This window comes from Lissotriton vulgaris, chromosome 1_1 (genome assembly GCF_964263255.1).
Source record: "Lissotriton vulgaris chromosome 1_1, aLisVul1.2, whole genome shotgun sequence".
Classification (NCBI taxonomy): Eukaryota; Metazoa; Chordata; class Amphibia; order Caudata; family Salamandridae; genus Lissotriton; species Lissotriton vulgaris.
In genome coordinates, this window is record NC_141685.1 from 811,122,883 (window position 1) to 811,140,823 (window position 17,941).

Sequence of the window (17,941 nt, forward strand, 5' to 3'; positions counted from 1 at the left end):
CGATGGAATAATTCTAAAATTAAATACTTAGGAATTTGTTTGAATAACTCGGTTAAACTCAATATGAAGGAGACCCTTAATCACATTTTTTTAACCTTCTTTTCTCTTGGAATACTCTTTTCCTATCATGGTGGGGCCGCCTTGATTCTATTCAAATGATGATTACCCTTATTTTATCGTACGTCCTCTCAATGATACCCATCCGTATTCCTTCTACATATTTCAAAAAATGTGACTCTTCTCTCTAAATTTTTATGGCATGATAAGAAACCTAGAATTTGCTTGAATCACCTCAAGAAAAAAAAGCTAATGGAGGCGTAAAGTTTCCTGACTTTTGACTTTATCATACAGCTTTTGCCTCAAGCACGCTTCCAAATGTCTTCTTACAGTTGACACACCTTATACACCTTTATGGGTTAAAATAGAATGATCATTACTCGCTCCTTTCACCATAAAGGAAGCTCTTTCCTTTTTTGCAAAGGCTAGCATTACGTATCTCCCATTATTTCGTCACAGTTGTTCTTTACTAAGACCTTATTACCAACCAACACTTTATACTAGAGAATCTTTCCTACAATCTCCCTCATGGTATAATCATCTTATTTCTGTTAACAATAGGCCTCTATATTGGAAATCTTGGAGACTTCGGGGTATTGTTTGGGTTCAAGATAAGGTTTGATGGTATGACCCCTTGTTCTTTCCTCATTATCAAACTTCTCTCAATTGTCCGCACTGTTTTTGGAGGAAATTCTCAATTCTCATGAAAATAATACTGGACGTCTTCAACCCCTTTGCCTCTGATGCTTCCCCACTTTTAACTGATTCTTTCTTAAAATTATCACTACTGTTACCAAAGGCTTCTTTGATCTATAAGCATCTCTCCACTCCGGATCCTACTCGCTCTAAAACAAATTTGGAGCTTGCTTGGGAAACAGATTTGGGTTGTCCGTGGAACGTGAATGTCTGAATAAGATCTGGAAAAGATCATTAAAAATGTCTAGGTCTGCTTCTATTACTCAGTCTATGTTTTTACCATATGATAGTCTATACTTCACTCCCTTATCAATTGCTATTTTTTCTCACACAAACAATGGCTCTTGCTGGTCCTGCAACTCTTCTTCAGCTGATTTGCTACATATTTTATTCTCATGTCCCTATGTAGCCTCCTTCTTGGTTGATATAGGATCTCTCATTTCTAAAATCTTTAACTTGCACATACCCCTGGCCAATGATATCCTTTTTGCAGGTAGTTTAATAGAGTCTTTGGCTCTATCTCAATGTAAAAAAAAACTACTTGATCTGATGTCCGCTTTAGCTTTTCAGAAAATTACATTAAATTGGAAATGTTCAACTAAACTCTCTGTTAAGTCATGGGCGAATAACATTTGCCACTACCATAGATTAGATATTGCTTTCCCCCTCACACAATCCACTTGTCAATAGAGACTTATATTGGTTACCAAGACTATTTATTTAAACAAAGTTGCAAAAAAAAGAAGTTATATCTTCCATACGTTCTGAAAATGTTAGACCTCCATAAGATGTTATTTCTTTACATTTTACTGTATATTAGTTCTTATTGTTATACTTTTTATTGGTTTATTCATTACTGCTTAATTTATTATTAGTATACATTGTTGCTCGATCTTCAGTTTTTGAATTATGTTACATCCTTTATCCCTTTCCTTCCTTTGATAATGTAAAACTGTAAGCAACTTTCTACTTTGATCAGTTTGCCCTTCATATTTGTAGTTACTTACTTCATGAGATTTTATTTGGCTTACTGTTTTGTAATTGAGTTTTGTTCTAAATAAAGCTTTTTAAACTTAAAACAACATTGAATCAACTATCTCCTTGGTCTAACAGACATATGAAGGAGTTTCTCAATGGCCTCTTAAGTACTTTTCCTCAAAAAAGACATCCTACTCCATAATTAAGTCTTAATACAGTACTGTCTCAACTAATGAAGGAACCATTTGAGCCCATTCACAAAGCAGACCTAACATAGATCTCATGAAAGGTAGCACTTTTGTTGGCTCTCACTTCAGCCCAAAGGATAGGAGAGATCCAAGCCTTCAAAATAAATGAGCCTTTCCTTCAATTTAGAGAGGATAACATTAGCCTGTGAACTAATCCATGCTTCAGTACGAAAGTACATTCAGATTTTCATTTGAACAAGCCAGTAGTTCTCAAAACCTTTATTCCCAAATCCAACTACTGGAGCTGAAGGAGGACTTCACTCATTAGATGCTGGAAGATGTCTAAAATGCTACATTGAGAAAACCAAGCGACTCAGAAAATTCGATCAGTTACTCACGGATATAGTCACTCTCTTAAAGAACACCCTCAATCAAAGCAAGATATACTTGATGGGTGTCTTCAGCAATAGTGATCCGCTAAATGAAAGCAGGTCATCCATTACAAGGAAGTGTTAAGACTTATTTTACAAGAAGTGTCTCTATATCTACAGCACTGTTTGTTGGTGTATCTACTGCTGACATATGCAGAGCAGCGATATGGGAAAACAGACATACATTTATGCAACTCTACTGGCCAGACACAGCACCAAGGCAGGAGGCGACGGTAGGCCAAGTGGTCCTAGGACACTTATTCCAGTAAGGTAAGACGATTTCGCCTTTGTTTCCATGTACTGTATATTTGTATAACATGGGGCTTCCAGCTCAATGACGGGGATGATTCAAGCATATGAATTTATGATCAATAGCAATTATGGAGAGCTTTAGTTACAGCTAAGTAACTTTTTTCTTACCCACCGTTGTTAGGTCAGAGAAATGAATTACTGGATTCAGAATTCATTTATTGACGCTAATGGCTTTCTATGAGAGTCATGCATAAAAAAGGCAAAACAACACAAAGAATTCCGTGGAATATTTACTCACAACTGAATCAGAATGCAGTCAGTTAAACAGTGCATGTCCACAAACATATATATGCATGAGAATGGTTACCTTCTGCAGTCCCAGAATTTGCTGGAACATGACTGGACTCTTTTTAGATCCCATCTGAGAACCATTCAATATCTCATGAAAAAAGCTAGCTAAAATAGGGTCAGCTGAATACATATGTAACGGCAGAAAATGCAGAAGGAATCCATTGTTTAATCCATAGCTGCAGAGAGCGGTTTACAATACCCAGCAGTGTATGTTCCATTGGATGTCTCGATGTTCAGCTCTCCCTTGCCAGCTATTAAATTATTAAATTCGTTTCCTGTTGTCATTCAGATTGGTTACCCATGAGTCAGTCCTATGCCTGATAATCTCCCCTTGCCATCCACATTAGAATTTCCTCCACCTTTATTCTTTTGGTATGGTACCAGAATATCGGAACTAAAATATTGTGCCCTAAATGTTTATACAAATGTTGACCCATTGGCGTTAATAGTAGAAATCATAATTTTTATATAAATATTGACCCAATGACATTAATATTAGAAATTTACGACACATGGGATGATATTTTGTCAAGAAAATTGAGGATGCAGTATTTTTGTCAGATGATATTGTAGCTAACAATATTCTGACATAAAACATCTTAACTGAAATACAGCCTGACAGAACCATTATGTCCCAAATATCATTTAGAAAAAATACCTCCCCATGGGAGTTAATAATACAAAATCTGCACCCAGTGGGGAATATTTTCACCAGCAATAGTTGTGTTAGAAGACATTTTTTCTAGTGAGAGTCTGATGTGCACTCATCCTTCCATCTCCTTTTCACTTTCACCATGGCACCTTGAGCTCAGTAAGAGAGGGACACAGATTTATATCTCTAGAATGATATTATATCTGGGCTATCTATTCCTGCCCTCTCTGCCATTCAGATAATTGCATAGGCCTAGTTTCTCAATGTAAAAGGCTGTTGTGCCTGATGCTGCACAGAGAGAATGGCAGAAACATCATGTACCTGCTCAGCACTTCACTTGTAATCAGTGCAAAGAAGAATGATGAGGCCGACTGAGCAATATAATCCTGTAATCATAGGACTAAAATCCTAATACTATCACAGCTAAATCAAAAACAACATAAAACAAGTCAGTTCCTCACTATTTACTTATTTAGGTGTTTTACTTAACATCACATACTGAATTTTGGCATGTTAAGAGCACTTGCCCTCCTGGCAAATATAAGCTTAAAGACAGAAAGTATGATATATGTGTAAAGCATGTGATCAACCCGTGGTTTTTAGTATCAGGGGTGGGGAGGACAGCTACCAGTAGCTCGGACGTTGATTGGTGAGATTAAGGGGCTTGTGTGCCACCGATGCATCACTTTTAATATGGGGAAAAGTAACGTACTGGCAGCGCAAGGGGATTGTAAATAAGCCTGTAAGTCTTTCAGCAGAAGGGGAAGAAAAATAATGGATGGGGGTCAAGGGTTCTGGCTTCGTTCATGTGAGGGGAGCACTATTTAACACATTATACACATTCGCAAGAGTAGGCACTCTTTTGACTGAGTACATACGGTTACATAGTTCAAATTGTAATGCCCACTACTGAGAACTTACTACATTGATGTACCATTCAAACATACCACTACATCGAAAGTGTCAGTACTGATAACACCATAACATTGAATGAGATAGGTGAAAGGTTTAGAGTAAAGGGTATTGAGGTGAAAGGGTTACAGTAAAGGTTATTGGTGCCTAGGGTTAAGCTTATGGTGTGGGCCAAGGATAAGTTTTAGGGTGTGGGCTAAGTTTAGGATCTGTACTCATTTTGAGGTTAGGGTATGAGGTGTCTTTATCTCTTAAATGAGTAATCTCCACTGTATCTGCTTGTAATCCATTATCGCTGGGAAACCCCAGTGGGGTAGCCATGTGCTCTGCAGATTGTATTTTCCTCAGGTTTATATTTGGGTTAAAGGATAGCATTACATATGAGTGAAGGGTTTTAGTGATACTGTAGGTATGGGGCAGGCTTAGCGTGGGTTTAGAGTTGGTTTTAGTGTCGGTGGTAGATTTTGGACCAGGCTTTCTGTTAGGGTTATAGTTCCCCTAAAGTTTAGTCTTAGAATTAAGTATATGGGGAAGGTTATGTATTAGGGTTTACACTTGTACTTGTACTAGCTGATTCTCAGAAGTGTTCTTTCTGATGTAGTAGATTCGATATAGAGTATCTTTGTCAAGTTGTAGTCTGTAATGACAAATATATATTTTTGGCTAATAATAAAGCCTTTAAACACAATGAGCTTCACTTATGAGGTTTTGCCATAGGCCTGCGCCACAGGCCTTCCTGCTGTGCTGCCCTATGGCAAAAGAAAAGGGCAGAAATGTGCTGTATCTATCTGATACAACGCATTCCTTTCCTTCCCCCCCGGCGCCGGTGCACAATGGGCTGCCGAGTCCAATGCAGGCACCTTTGCACCATGGTGCAAGAGTGCTTGCATTGCAGGGATGATTAGTTTTGTGCAGGAAGGGAGACCTTCCTGCACAAAAACAATTAAAAGAGGCTTTTTTCTCTTTCTACATGTGCTGCAGAAGGCAGCACACATAGAAATATGAAAAAAGAGGAGAAATTAAGATTTTTCTTCTCGTTGTGCCTCCCTTATTCCTCCATTAGTAAGCCGTAGGTTTTTGGTGCTACCTCAGAGTTACGATTTCTCATTAATCTGGGGCAGTGCCAAAAAACCATGGATATTTCTGGGAACACCCCCAGCAGAAAACTGCGTTATAGGGAACAATATTTATGAGGCAGCCTTAAGCCAAAAAAATGGCTCAGTGCTGCCTGGTAAACATGGAGCAGGCTTCTGCACCCCAGAACGCCACAGAATGTGACGATCCGGCAGCGCAAGGGACCTCATAAATTAGGCCCAATAATTGCCCTTTGAGTTTCCATGAAGTGTACTCCATTTTGCCACAATGGGTGGAATGGGAGGAAACGTTGGTGAGTTGATTTACTTAGTATGTGTTAGAAACAGGCAAGTTTGTGGGAGTTTTGAGTCTGATAAATGAACATTTGCCAAAAAGTAGGGTGCCTGAAAATGTAAGTCCCAATTTTCCTTAGGTAAAACGTTTAGACACTTTTACTCCACCTCCACTGTTGCTCTCTCACGTTATAAAACAGTGAGGATCACAGCAAACATCAGGAATAGTCCAGCTATTTTAAAAAGAAGTGGCATCATTTTGGAATTAGTGCAATCTTCTGGTATTCGAGTTCTTGTTGGCAGGATGATGCGGTCCCACTGGGTCAAGATAGCTTTTCTGGCTCCATCCCACTTTCCAGGTCCAGTCAGTCGGTACTGGTAAGGTGTGCAGGGGCCAAAGCACACCTCCATTGCCAGTCGAGGGTCCCGGAGGAAGAGGCTGAGCAAGTGGGGTTTTACACCAGTCTGTTGGGCGAGTTGATCCATGTAGTCAATATAGTCTACTTGTATTGTGTGACGCTGGCTGGGCACGTACCTAAAAGGATACAAAGACAGGCGTTGTTGGTGTAGATAGAACAGACGTTTTTGGATGGTTTACAACATTCCCTCTAAAGTGACATTGTGCCTTACATCTTCGTTAAAGTACAAATGTACCTCATGCTAAGGGGATATCTCAGCACCATATTAACAAAATGCAGTAAACATTTTTACTAGGGTGCATTTGGTAGAAAGACATTTAAACAAGCTTTGGCAAAATCAACAGGTCTTGCAACTACTTTCTTTTATATAGCAGCATTGAATGCATTATACATTTTATAAAATAATCAGAATGTATGTATGTTTTTAGGGTTCTTGTGTAATGGTGCTTGCATCAGTATTAGGCTTGGCGTGTAATGGTGCTTGCAGCATTTTGGGAAACATATTTCATTCAATATTTACTTCAAACATATAGAAAGGGGCGTCAGGTCAGCCACTGGCCTGAGACATTGTTAAACACATTTTTGATTATCCCCCTGTAGCAATTTATTCTCACATCTATCAGCTTTGATGTGTCCTTTTGCTTTTTGTGGAATGCATGAGGAACCATTTAATAATTGAAAAGCAGACTCTGTCATCACGCTTTTATTTATCTATTGCATTGATGAATTTTGCATTCAAAGCATTTTTGTTTTGCGGTGCAATGAGAATTTTTGATTTACTTTTGTCCTTGGCCTACTAAGAGACATGAGTCTTCACACAACCCAACGATGTAAAACGCTGGTCAAACTTTTTTACCCAGAGCGCCATGAGGGCGCCACCGGCAATGGAGCTAGGACAGGAGAGCTGCAGTTCTACTATACAGCCACCAATCAATCAATCATTTGTGAAGCGCACTACATACCCGCGAGGGTCTCAAAGCGCTGGGGGAGGGGGGTGCTACTGATTGAACAGCCAGGTCTTGAGTATCCTCCTGAAGGTCAGCAGGTCTTGGGTCTGTCGTAGGCTCATTGGGAGGGTGTTCCATATCTTGGCGGCGAGGTGGGTTGTTGTTCTTCGGATGCGCGGGACGGTGGCGAGTGAGAGGTCGACGGAGCGTAGCTGGCGGTTGGGGATGTAAAAGGAGAGCCAACTGTTGAGGTAGTCTGGGCCGGTCTAGTTGAGTGCCTTGTGTGCGTGGGTGAGGAGCTTGAAGGATATCCTCTTGTTGACTGGGAGCCAGTGCAGGTTTCTCAGGTGGGGGGCGATGTGGCCGTGGCGCGGTATGTCGAGGATCAGTTGTGCCGAGGCGTTTTGGATGCGTTGTAGTCGTTTGATGAGCTTGGTCGGGGCTCCCGCGTAGAGGACGTTTCCGTAGTCGAGTCTGCTGCTGGCGAGGGCCTGGGGGACTGTCTTTCTTGTATCTGTCGGGATCCATCTCTAGATCTTGCGAAGCATGCGGAGGGTGTTGAAGCAGGAGGAGGAGGAGGCGTTGACTTGCTTGGTCATAGAGAGCGTTGAGTCGAGGATGATTCCCAGGTTGCGTGCGTGGTCGGTGGGTGTCGAGGCTGCCCCCAGTGCTGTCGGCCGCCAGGAGTCATCCCAGGCTGAAGGGTTGGAGCCGAGGATGAGGACCTCCGTCTTGTCCGAGTTCAGCTTCAGACGGCTGGTCTTCATCCAGTCGGCGATGGCCTTCATTCCTTCGTGGAGGTTGGTTTTGGCAGTAATGGGGTCTCAAAGGAGAAATAAAGTGCTTGAAAGCTGAAGTAGCCAAAAGATGTCCCCGCAGCACAAAACAAAGGACATTGGAGGCTGTAGTCACACTATACTGTTGACAGATGTCTTCAGACATGATTGTGGAGTGCAGATGTGCTAAAGGGAAGACATGTATGCTCTCTCCTATAAAATTATAATATAGGGTCTAGAGAGAACTGGAGCTTCACTAAACAGTTTCTTATAAAAGAATATTGCGAATGAGGGAGCAGAAAATTCAGATGATGGCAGGACTCTCCCAATTTTTTCTGGGTTAACACTTAATGGTTCATCCAATTTAACTTTCCCCCTGCATTCTTTCATTTGCAATATATGATAAATAACTATACATAGAAATAGCAGTACCAGACCGAAAATAAAATCAAATCTGCCCTTCTTATACTATTCATAGAGGGACTTCAGAGGAGTGAGATATACAATCTCTATTCTGTGTAAACGAAAAACTATACTTGCAGCATAGAAAACAAAGACATGAGTGTGCCTTGACCAAGATGACATCTTGAAAAAATGCATACATCACTGCCCTGCATCTAGGCCCAAGATTTCCACACCCTCAGACAGGTGCTGGAAAGCTGAAGTGTCACTATGTATCATATATAAGTCCACACAAGAGAGTACTATGGAGATGGTGGTGTAAGGCTTCTTGCACCGTACTGAAAAAAGTTGTCTTTACAAATTAGTGTGAAACTGAAGTAGCACTATACTACCGATGGAGGGCCTCAGAGGGCAGTTAAGACAGAAGGCAGCAGTTGAATGATACTGCCAACTTAGGTCCTCAAAGAAGAGTACAATGTAGATGAAAAACATGTTGCATTCTACTACCAACTGAGGCCCTTACAGATGAGTACAATGGCAAGGGAAAGCTGCAGTTGTTTGAGTTTGAGTTTGAGTTTAAAATATTTGTAAAGCGCACTTACACCAGCGGTTTCATGGCGCTACAAAAGACAGCTCTCCGGAGTGGGAGAGGGGGGAGCAGAATAGGAAGAGGGGAACAGCAAGTGGTTTAGTTAAAACATTTGGCAAATAGGTGGGCTTTAAGTTGCTTCCGAAATTGAGGGTACAGAGTTATAGATCTGAGCTCAAGAGGAAGGGAGTTCCACAGGAGTGGGGCAAGGGTTGCAAACTTGGATCCTCCCCATTTCTTTCTCCGAAAGCGGGGGGCTGAAAGCAGGAATTGCGAGGAGGAGCGCAGTTCTCTGGTTGGAACATAGGGAACAATTTCAGATGTTATAAAGGCCGGAGACGCGCCCAGTCGTGCTTGAAAGGTGATAGAAGCAAGTTTAAACTGGACGCGTTCACGGACCGGAAGCCAGTGTAGAGATCTGAGGAGGGGAGTTACATGATGAGATTTCGGAAGATTGAACACCAATCGTGCCGCCAGGTTCTGGATTAATTGCAACCGCCGTAAACTATATGCAGGGATCCCCGCATATAGGGCGTTGCCATAATCCAGGCGGGATATGACCATTGCCAGAATGATCAGTTTCAGGGCATCGAAGGTGAAGAAGCGAGATACCCTGCGGATGGTGCGTAGTGACAGAAAGGAGGAGGTCACCACGGAACTGACCTGGGAGTGAAGAATGAGCTGAGAGTTGAGTTTGATACCTAGAGTTTTGACTGAGGTGGAGGGGACCGGGGGGGAACCTAGGGAAGGGGGCCAGAAGAGTGAGGACCAAGGACTGGAGCAACCACCTGTTAGCACCAGCTCGGTCTTATCTGGCTTAAGTTTCAGGTGGTTGTAGTTCATCCAGTCCTGGATAAAAATCATAATAGGCTGGAAGTTGGAGATAGAAGTAGGGGAAGAAGACAGGTTGAAGACAAGTTGAAGATCGTCAGCATAATTGTATATGCTGACGTCCATTTGTTGCAGTGAAAAAATGAGAGGGGCAATATAAAGGTTGAACAGGAGGGGTGAGAGGGAGGAACCGTGGGGGACCCCGTACTGAACTTTTTGGAAGTCCGCAGAGAAGTCTCCCAGGCGAACCGCCTGGGTGCGGTCCCTCAGGAAGGAGGATAGCATACCAACGCGGAACCTCCGATCCCCGCCGCCTTGACACGGTAAAGTAAGATGGTATGATCAACCGTGTCAAAGGCGGCTGAAAGATCGAGGAGAACCAAGGCCTGGGCCTGGTTGGTATCCATTCCCTCCCTGAGGTTGTCGAGGACCGAGAGAACTACGGACTCCGTAGAGTGTGCGGGGCGGAAACCGGCCTGGCGAGGGGCGAGAATCCCATACTCCTCCACAAAGGTGCTCAGAGACCTGGTGACATGGCGTTCGAGCACCTTCGCCAGGAATGGTAGGAGGGAGATAGGGCAATAGTTGGCGGGGATCGAAGGATCTGTGCCCGTTTTTTTTAAGATGGGGACAATAACAGCGGTTTTCAGTGGGTTGGCTACAACCCCCAGGGAAAGAGAGCTGTTAAGGAAGTGAAGGGGGGGATCTGGACAGGTTGTATAGATGTGGCGAAGGATGTGTGCAGGGCAAGTGTCCAATGGGGATCCGGATTTGACAAGAGGAATTATTGAGGCCATGGAGTCTTTAGTCAGGGGAGGAAAAGCATCTAGTTGTCCTTTAGGTGGGGGGCACTGGGGGTCAACAAAAGTCGGAGGGGGTGAGGGAATGTTGGCTTTTATGATGGCAATCTTCTCGATAAAGTAATTATTTAAAGAGTGGCAAAGGTCCTGGGACGGGGAGGGCTTGAGAGATGTCCTATCAGAAAAGGCCAGGTTGTGGACAATTGAGAAGATTTCCCTCGGTTTATTCTCAGCTGCATGGATCTTTGCGGAAAAATAGGCCGTTTTTGCAGCCAGGATGGCTTATATTGAGCAAAGAGAGTGGTAAACTCAGCTCTAAGTGGGGGAGAGTAGTTCTTCCTCCAAGCGAGCTCGGCGCCGCGTACTGCAGGTTTGATGGTTTTAAGATCCTCATTGAACCATAAGTTGGCATCTTTCTCCCGTTTAGATGACACCCGCTTCAACGGGGCGATTGAATTGCAGCTAGACGAGAGCCAATGTTCAATGGCAGCGGCCTGAGAAAGAGAGGACAGGTCTTGTAGGGTAGGGTAGGAGGAAGCTAATAGCGCAGATAAATTCTCCGGGTCCACTCGGCTCCAAGAGCGGACCAAAACGTTCTTAGGGAGCGGGGGCCTGGTAGGGGGATTGATGGGAAGGGTAAACGAGATCAGATAATGGTCGGACCAAGTGCAAGGCGAGATGGTCAGAGAGTCTATTGGGCAGTTCAAGGACCAAATCTGGTCTAAAATGTGTCCTTTGACGTGAGTGGGAGAATGAACATGTGATACAAAATTAAGAGATAGGAGTGTATCTGAGAATTCCCTAGAGGAAGGGCATTCCGCAGGATCTGAAGGCCAAAAATTAAAATCTCCCAGTAATAGAATGGAGGAGTTATTGACCGTCAGTGTGGAAAGTACCTCCTGAAAATAGGGGAGGAAAGATAGGGGTGATTGAGGGGGTCGGTAAGTGAGGACACAGGTGAGAGGAGGATTGATAGAAGTAGTGCAGATAGCTAGGTACTCTGTTGTGGCAATATCTGGCAGAGGTAGGCATTGAAAGGGGAGGTCGGACCGGGCGATCACTGCTACGCCGGCCCCCATTTCTACCGTTGGAACGATCTGCTCGAAGAGCATAGTATGGAGCAGGAAGAGTGGCCAGTAGGGAAGGGAGAGAGTCCTCGCTGAACCAAGTCTCTGTTAAGAAGAGAAGATCAGGTGCGTGGAGGTCTAGCAGTACCGACAGTTCGTGTGAGTGGGCTACTGCTGACCGGGTGTTGAGGTAATAGGCCGAGAGAGTTTTAGGTAAGACAGGGCTGGCATCATCTCTGAGAGAGTGAGAGGGAGTGGGGGGGGGTCGGAAGGTAGGGAGATGAAGAGGCGGGGGAAAGATCAAGTGTAGATATGAAAGAACGGGTAGAGGCAGGGAGAGGCCAGGGGCCCTGTAGGCTGCGGAGTTGGGAGGCAGAGTAAGTGATGATTGGAGCAGAGTGGGTTGCCCCTAGCCCCGGTCGGCCGTGGACGGGCGCAGACGGGCTTGCCTTAGGCGCTCCCGCTGCACTCGTCCGCTGCGCTTTCTCCAGTGGCACATTTTATAGTGAGGGAAAGGCGGGGGCGTGGCCAGAGGGGGGGCGTGGCCTCGCTGCACGCCGTCAATGGCGGCCAGAGGGCGTTTGTCCGAGTTAGGGAGGCGCTGCTCGCATTCAGCAGGCTCCCAAGAAGTGTGCAACAGGCTTTGTCAGGTAGGATAATAATTGGTAAAACACAGATTCAATTAACACTCAAAAGATAAAAGGTTTTAAAATCGGCAGCAGACACAAAATGCAGCTCCCGGCTTCCGCCTCAGGAGTAAAGAGTCTTTTGAAAGTGTGCTCGCACTCAGCGCCTTTTAAACTGGGCGGGGGGGCGTGGCCAGAGGGGGGGCGTGGCCTCGCTGCACGCCGTCAATGGCGGCGGCCAGAGGGCGTTTGTCCGAGTTAGGGAGGCGCTGCTTGCATTCAGCAGGCTCCCAAGAAGTGTGCAACAGGCTTTGTCAGGTAGGATAATAATTGGTAAAACACAGATTCAATTAACACTCAAAAGATAAAAGGTTTTAAAATCGGCAGCAGACACAAAATGCAGCTCCCGGCTTCCGCCTCAGGAGTAAAGAGTCTTTTGAAAGTGCGCTCGCACTCAGCGCCTTTTAAACTGGGCGGGGGGGGGGCGTGGCCAGAGGGGGGCGTGGCCTCGCTGCACGCCGTCAATGGCGGCGGCCAGAGTGCTATACTATGAGCAGGGGTCCTCACAGAAGTATGAAATGGAGACGGAAAGCTACGCTTGTACTATGCTACCAACAGAGTTCCTCACGGAAGAGCACTATATAGGCGTCAAACTTGTTGCACTATACTACCAATAGAGTTCTAACAGAGGAGAAGAGATGGGACGCTGCAGGTGCACTTTACCACCAACAGACATCCTCATAGGAGAATGCAATAGACATGGTAAGTTGCTGTTGCACTATACTACCAACAGAGATCCTCAAAGAAGAGTACAGGGACATCATAGGTCTTACTGGTTGTAGACTTACGCGTTGGAAGAGTTATGTAAAAGGCACACAGTGTTGATGAAAATAATACATGCAACAGTGCTTTACACATAATTCCAGGTTCTCCCCAAACAAGTGCTATAAATAAACATATTGACTTCTTGAAAATCACATTTGCTATTGACTGGCTTCTAACATTAAACTTTGCATTTCTTTTTAGTAATAAGAATGTGCATTCCTATGGTTAATAGTAACCAGACAGGTATTCCGGGATGACTCTTACATCCTGGAATTTCTGCACACAAGTGCATATGGCTTTAACACCACTTTATTTGAAAAAAGTGCAAGACCTGCAAAGTTGCTGCAGTTCCTTAAGTAGTTGCTAGCGGCCCCATTCAAATCAGATTTGAAATATCAACCACAAAGCTGAGGGAGTGTGCCTTCCACCTTGAAATGTGCTCAGAGCCTCCTGCTACTCTCTGTACCTTGAACTCATTTGGCTAAAGGATTATTCAATAGATCAGAGCTAGTAGATAGTGAAGTCACATTATGCAACTTTATGCCTTTCAGTATTATGGAAATAATTGATGACACCCTCCTGCACATAAGGGCTAGCAGTCCCTGGAAGTACAAGTGTGTGGAAAGTCCTGTTCTTGGCAGACTATTTTTTGTAATATGTACACATGTACCAGATCTAAATGCTGTCACTTAAAGGGAATTGCAAACAAAACAGGTGATGGACCGAATGTGGATCAATGTCACACATTCACCCCAGTCCAAAGATCTGGGCCCAAAAAAACGATGGATTTGGGCCCAGATCTTTTGACTGGGGGAATGTGTGACATTGATCCACATTCGGTCCATCACTTGTTGTTTTTGCAATTGCCGCCCTAAGTGCGCTGGGGATGCCCAGACGTGGGTCCCAGGCACTCCACACCACTGCAAAAAAACGATGGATTTGGGCCCAGATCTTTTGACTGGGGGAATGTGTGACATTGATCCACATTCGGTCCATCACTTGTTGTTTTTGCAATTGCTGCCCTAAGTGCGCTGGGGATGCCCAGACGTGGGTCCCAGGCACTCCACACCACTTGGAGTCAAGCTAGCCGGGCTGATGAGAGGTGTTACCTCGAAACCGGTCCGGTCCTCGGATGCTTGATTCCGTTCTGGGAAGGACATGGCTTTTGTAGTTCGGACTGGACTGTTCCCATGGGGCAACAGGGTCAGAGCTGATTTGCATATCGCCATTGTCTAACCCAGGGTGGTGTGGAGTGCAAAAAAACGATGGATTTGGGCCCAGATCTTTTGACTGGGGGAATGTGTGACATTGATCCACATTCGGTCCATCACTTGTTGTTTTTGCAATTGCCGCCCTAAGTGCGCTGGGGATGCCCAGACGTGGGTCCCAGGCACTCCACACCACTTGGAGTCAAGCTAGCCGGGCTGATGAGAGGTGTTACCTCGAAACCGGTCCGGTCCTCGGATGCTTGATTCCGTTCTGGGAAGGACATGGCTTTTGTAGTTCGGACTGGACTGTTCCCATGGGGCAACAGGGTCAGAGCTGATTTGCATATCGCCATTGTCTAACCCAGGGTGGTGTGGAGTGCAAAAAAACGATGGATTTGGGCCCAGATCTTTTGACTGGGGGAATGTGTGACATTGATCCACATTCGGTCCATCACTTGTTGTTTTTGCAGTCACTTAAAGGGAAGGCAGCAATGGTTGAAGTGGATTGGTTCAGTGACCTATTCTTTGAGCGGTGGTGGGCATGAGTATTATTTGCATGAAATTTTAATCGGGCCATGGCAAAGATGTGTTGATTCAGAGTAATTTTATATGCATGTATTTTGGAAGGATTGTTTTTAGAAAACATAAGGATAGGAAGTCCTTACAACCACAATGGAGAACGGCAATAACACAACTATTTCAGGTAGACTCTACCATCCTTACAGTTTTGCACAGAATGAATTAATGTAATTACAGTACCACTGTATCCAAAAGAAGAGCTAGGGCGGCAAACCTGATGCAGGTCTTCAAGTCGTTACTTGGGGTGGATGTACGTCACTACCACGCACACTTTTACAACGCGTACCATTACAACGCGGTTGTAACAACGCAAGTCGTTACAGCGACTTGCGTTGGGGGGGGGCGCAAATTTAAAAAATATAATTTACTATTCCAACACCAGTCCCCGTGGATAGTAGGGAAGGTGTTGGGATAGTAAATTAAATGATTTATTATCCTTGAGCGCCACCCAGCGCAATTCGTTGTAACAACTTTCGTTGTTATAACCGCGTGGTAATGGTACTTCGTTGTAACGCTCGCGTTGTAAACGTTGTATACCCTTGGGGGTGCCTCTCAAGTCAGACACAGGTGCTTAAAATATCAATCACAAAGCTGAGGAAGTGTAGCTTCAGCCTAGAAATTTGCATATACATTGTTCTTACTCTAATTTCTTGTGCTTGTTTTTTAAAGGATAAATAAAAATATCAAAGCCAGAGGGGTGAGGGGTGCAAAGCTATGCACCAAGCCGCTCAGAACAAGTGGCCGGTTTGACAACAGTTTTAACATGCTGTCCTGATGGTGTGCTGCACTGCGCCACACAGCAAACAAAGGCAGTGATGCCCAAGGGGCCCAATCGTCCAATCTAACGTGCCCAAGCATTTACCTTCAGGCGGGACTGTGTCTTGGCTTAGCGGTGCCAGGTGGAGAGTGCTACCGAATGGATCAGCAAACCAGGGTCTAGTGGTGATGGAACTATAAATGAGACTGACTGAGCCACCTGAGAGTTGGGCATCTAGGATTGGGTGCTGAAGTATTGACGCCCTCTTCTTCTAGGGCCCACCAGCCACCTTCATGACAAATGGGACCAGACTGACCAAAAAATCAAAAGCACACAGGCAATGCCCCCAGGAATGACTCCCCTTGAATTTTTCTTGGCCTTACTTTTTCGACCTTTCTGCTCCTTGTAGATGGTGGATTGGAGATATGTCCTCACTGGATTCCTGCCTGATTACATTTCATTATCCTGTCGCTTTCTGCCTAGGCCTCCGGCCGGGCTACACTCTTACCTTTCCAGCAGTGTTGAGATAGGGCTGAGGCCCTTTTAGCACCTCATCTGTACACACTCTTTAAGTCACACTCAGGTACATGATTGTTGCTGTTATGGACTAGCCTACAAGTTTGAACGGCAACTACTACGACCTTATTCAATAACAACAAGGAAAAAGGTGGTTCAAGTTACAGGTTTATTCATACGTTGATGAACCCACGACTACAGCTGTCCAGCTGCAGAGAATCCAACGCTGAGAATGGTGTTGCTAGGAATTCTCCTGAACTGAGTGGCCACACTTGAGAATGCTTGATTAAAGACAAACAACATGACCATGAGTCGCGTGGTAGCATGCAACTCATGGAGTAACACTACAACATCTCCCCCTTTTTTGAAGGGCATGGAAAAAGCAATAAGGAAGCAAATGAAAACATGAGAACATAGGTGAGGAGACATCATGAGAAATGGGGGAAAAAGGGGAATAAAACAGGATCACTTTTAAGTTGAACTTGTAAATTGCATAATCACTGTACACGCTGCAAAGTGAACAGATTATGCTGTTCTAAAACATAATCTCTTAACTAACAAGAAATTTGCCTTAGACGTGAGGCCCTCTTGAAGGATATCTCCCGCGAATCGCTATGGTTGGTAACATGAGATTGGGCAGTTTGTACAATAACTCGCTCCAAAACACAGTTAGAACTAGACTCTTTTTCATGGCACAAGTCATACCAGTCAAAATGTTCTGTCTCCAAGGTGGTGTGATTACTAATAACATCAGCCTGAAAAGGAGAAACAATGAAAAGAGCCCTCTTGTTCCACCATTCCTTGAGCCTCTCTACTCACTTGTGTTACCAAAGGTGACGTGGAAAACTTGGAATTACTTTTAGCCACCTTTCTTGGTTTTTTAATGAGAACCCAATCCCCTTTTTGTAAAGGTTGGTCCACAGAATGTTTACCAGTATCAACGCTTGCCTTCATGGAGTCTTGTTCAACTTTTACATGTTCTTGAAGAGAAGTAGAATCATGTGTGGAACTACAACTTTGGTTGTTTTTCTTATGCAACCAACTAGGATTCAAATGAGTATGTACTTTTCTTTTCCTAAGAAGTGTAAATGGTGCAATGCCAGTGGTAGTGTGTGGGGTAGTGTTGAATGCCCACACTTTGTCATGTACGAAAGCAAAGGGGTCTTGTCTGGTAGAGACTGCAGTTTGTATACCCTCCTTAATGATCCGGTTTCCTCTTTCAACTAAACCGTTAAAGGAGGACGAGTACACAGCAACCTTGAAACTAAAAGTGTCAAGCATTTTACGAACAGAACACACTTTCTGTGAAACAAAATGTGTGCCATTGTCAGTCACAATAATTTTAGGAAAACCTTCCACATCAAATATAGTTTTCAAAAAATGTATCGCATTTTTAGTTGTACCTCCATTACAAAAACTATAGTACAGCCATTTGGTGTAATAATCAACTAATAAAATTAAATACTTGTTTTCACTGGATAAAATATCGTAAGGAGGACATTTTATAACTCGTCTCACTACAGAGAAAGAAATCCTGGGCGACTTGATGAAAGACCATTTTTTAACTGGACTCATGGCGGCTGATCCAACCGACTGCTCTGGAATACACTTTCATCTCTTGTACACCCTAAATGAGTAGCTGAATAGATTCGTTTTTAGTGTTCTCTTTATTGTCCCGTATCACTAGACTAGACATAATATGGAATTGTACTTCA

The 17,941-nt window shown here is 44.1% G+C and overlaps 1 protein-coding gene across 4 annotated transcripts in view; it reads right to left on the reverse strand.

The window, feature by feature from the left end:
- Nucleotides 1-2,879: 2,879 nt before the first annotated feature.
- LOC147747929 (flavin-containing monooxygenase 5-like) overlaps nucleotides 2,880-17,941 on the reverse strand; it is a 289,847-nt gene continuing 274,785 nt past the window's right edge. For 3 of the 4 annotated variants that reach the window (XM_086956927.1, XM_086956922.1, XM_086956907.1), the window contains one exon: nucleotides 2,880-6,419. In XM_086956927.1, the coding sequence (XP_086813053.1) occupies nucleotides 6,074-6,419 (346 nt within the window). In that variant the 3' untranslated portion in view covers nucleotides 2,880-6,073. The remainder of the gene's footprint in view (nucleotides 6,420-17,941) is intronic. The other variant, XR_015308464.1, reaches the window with a different exon arrangement.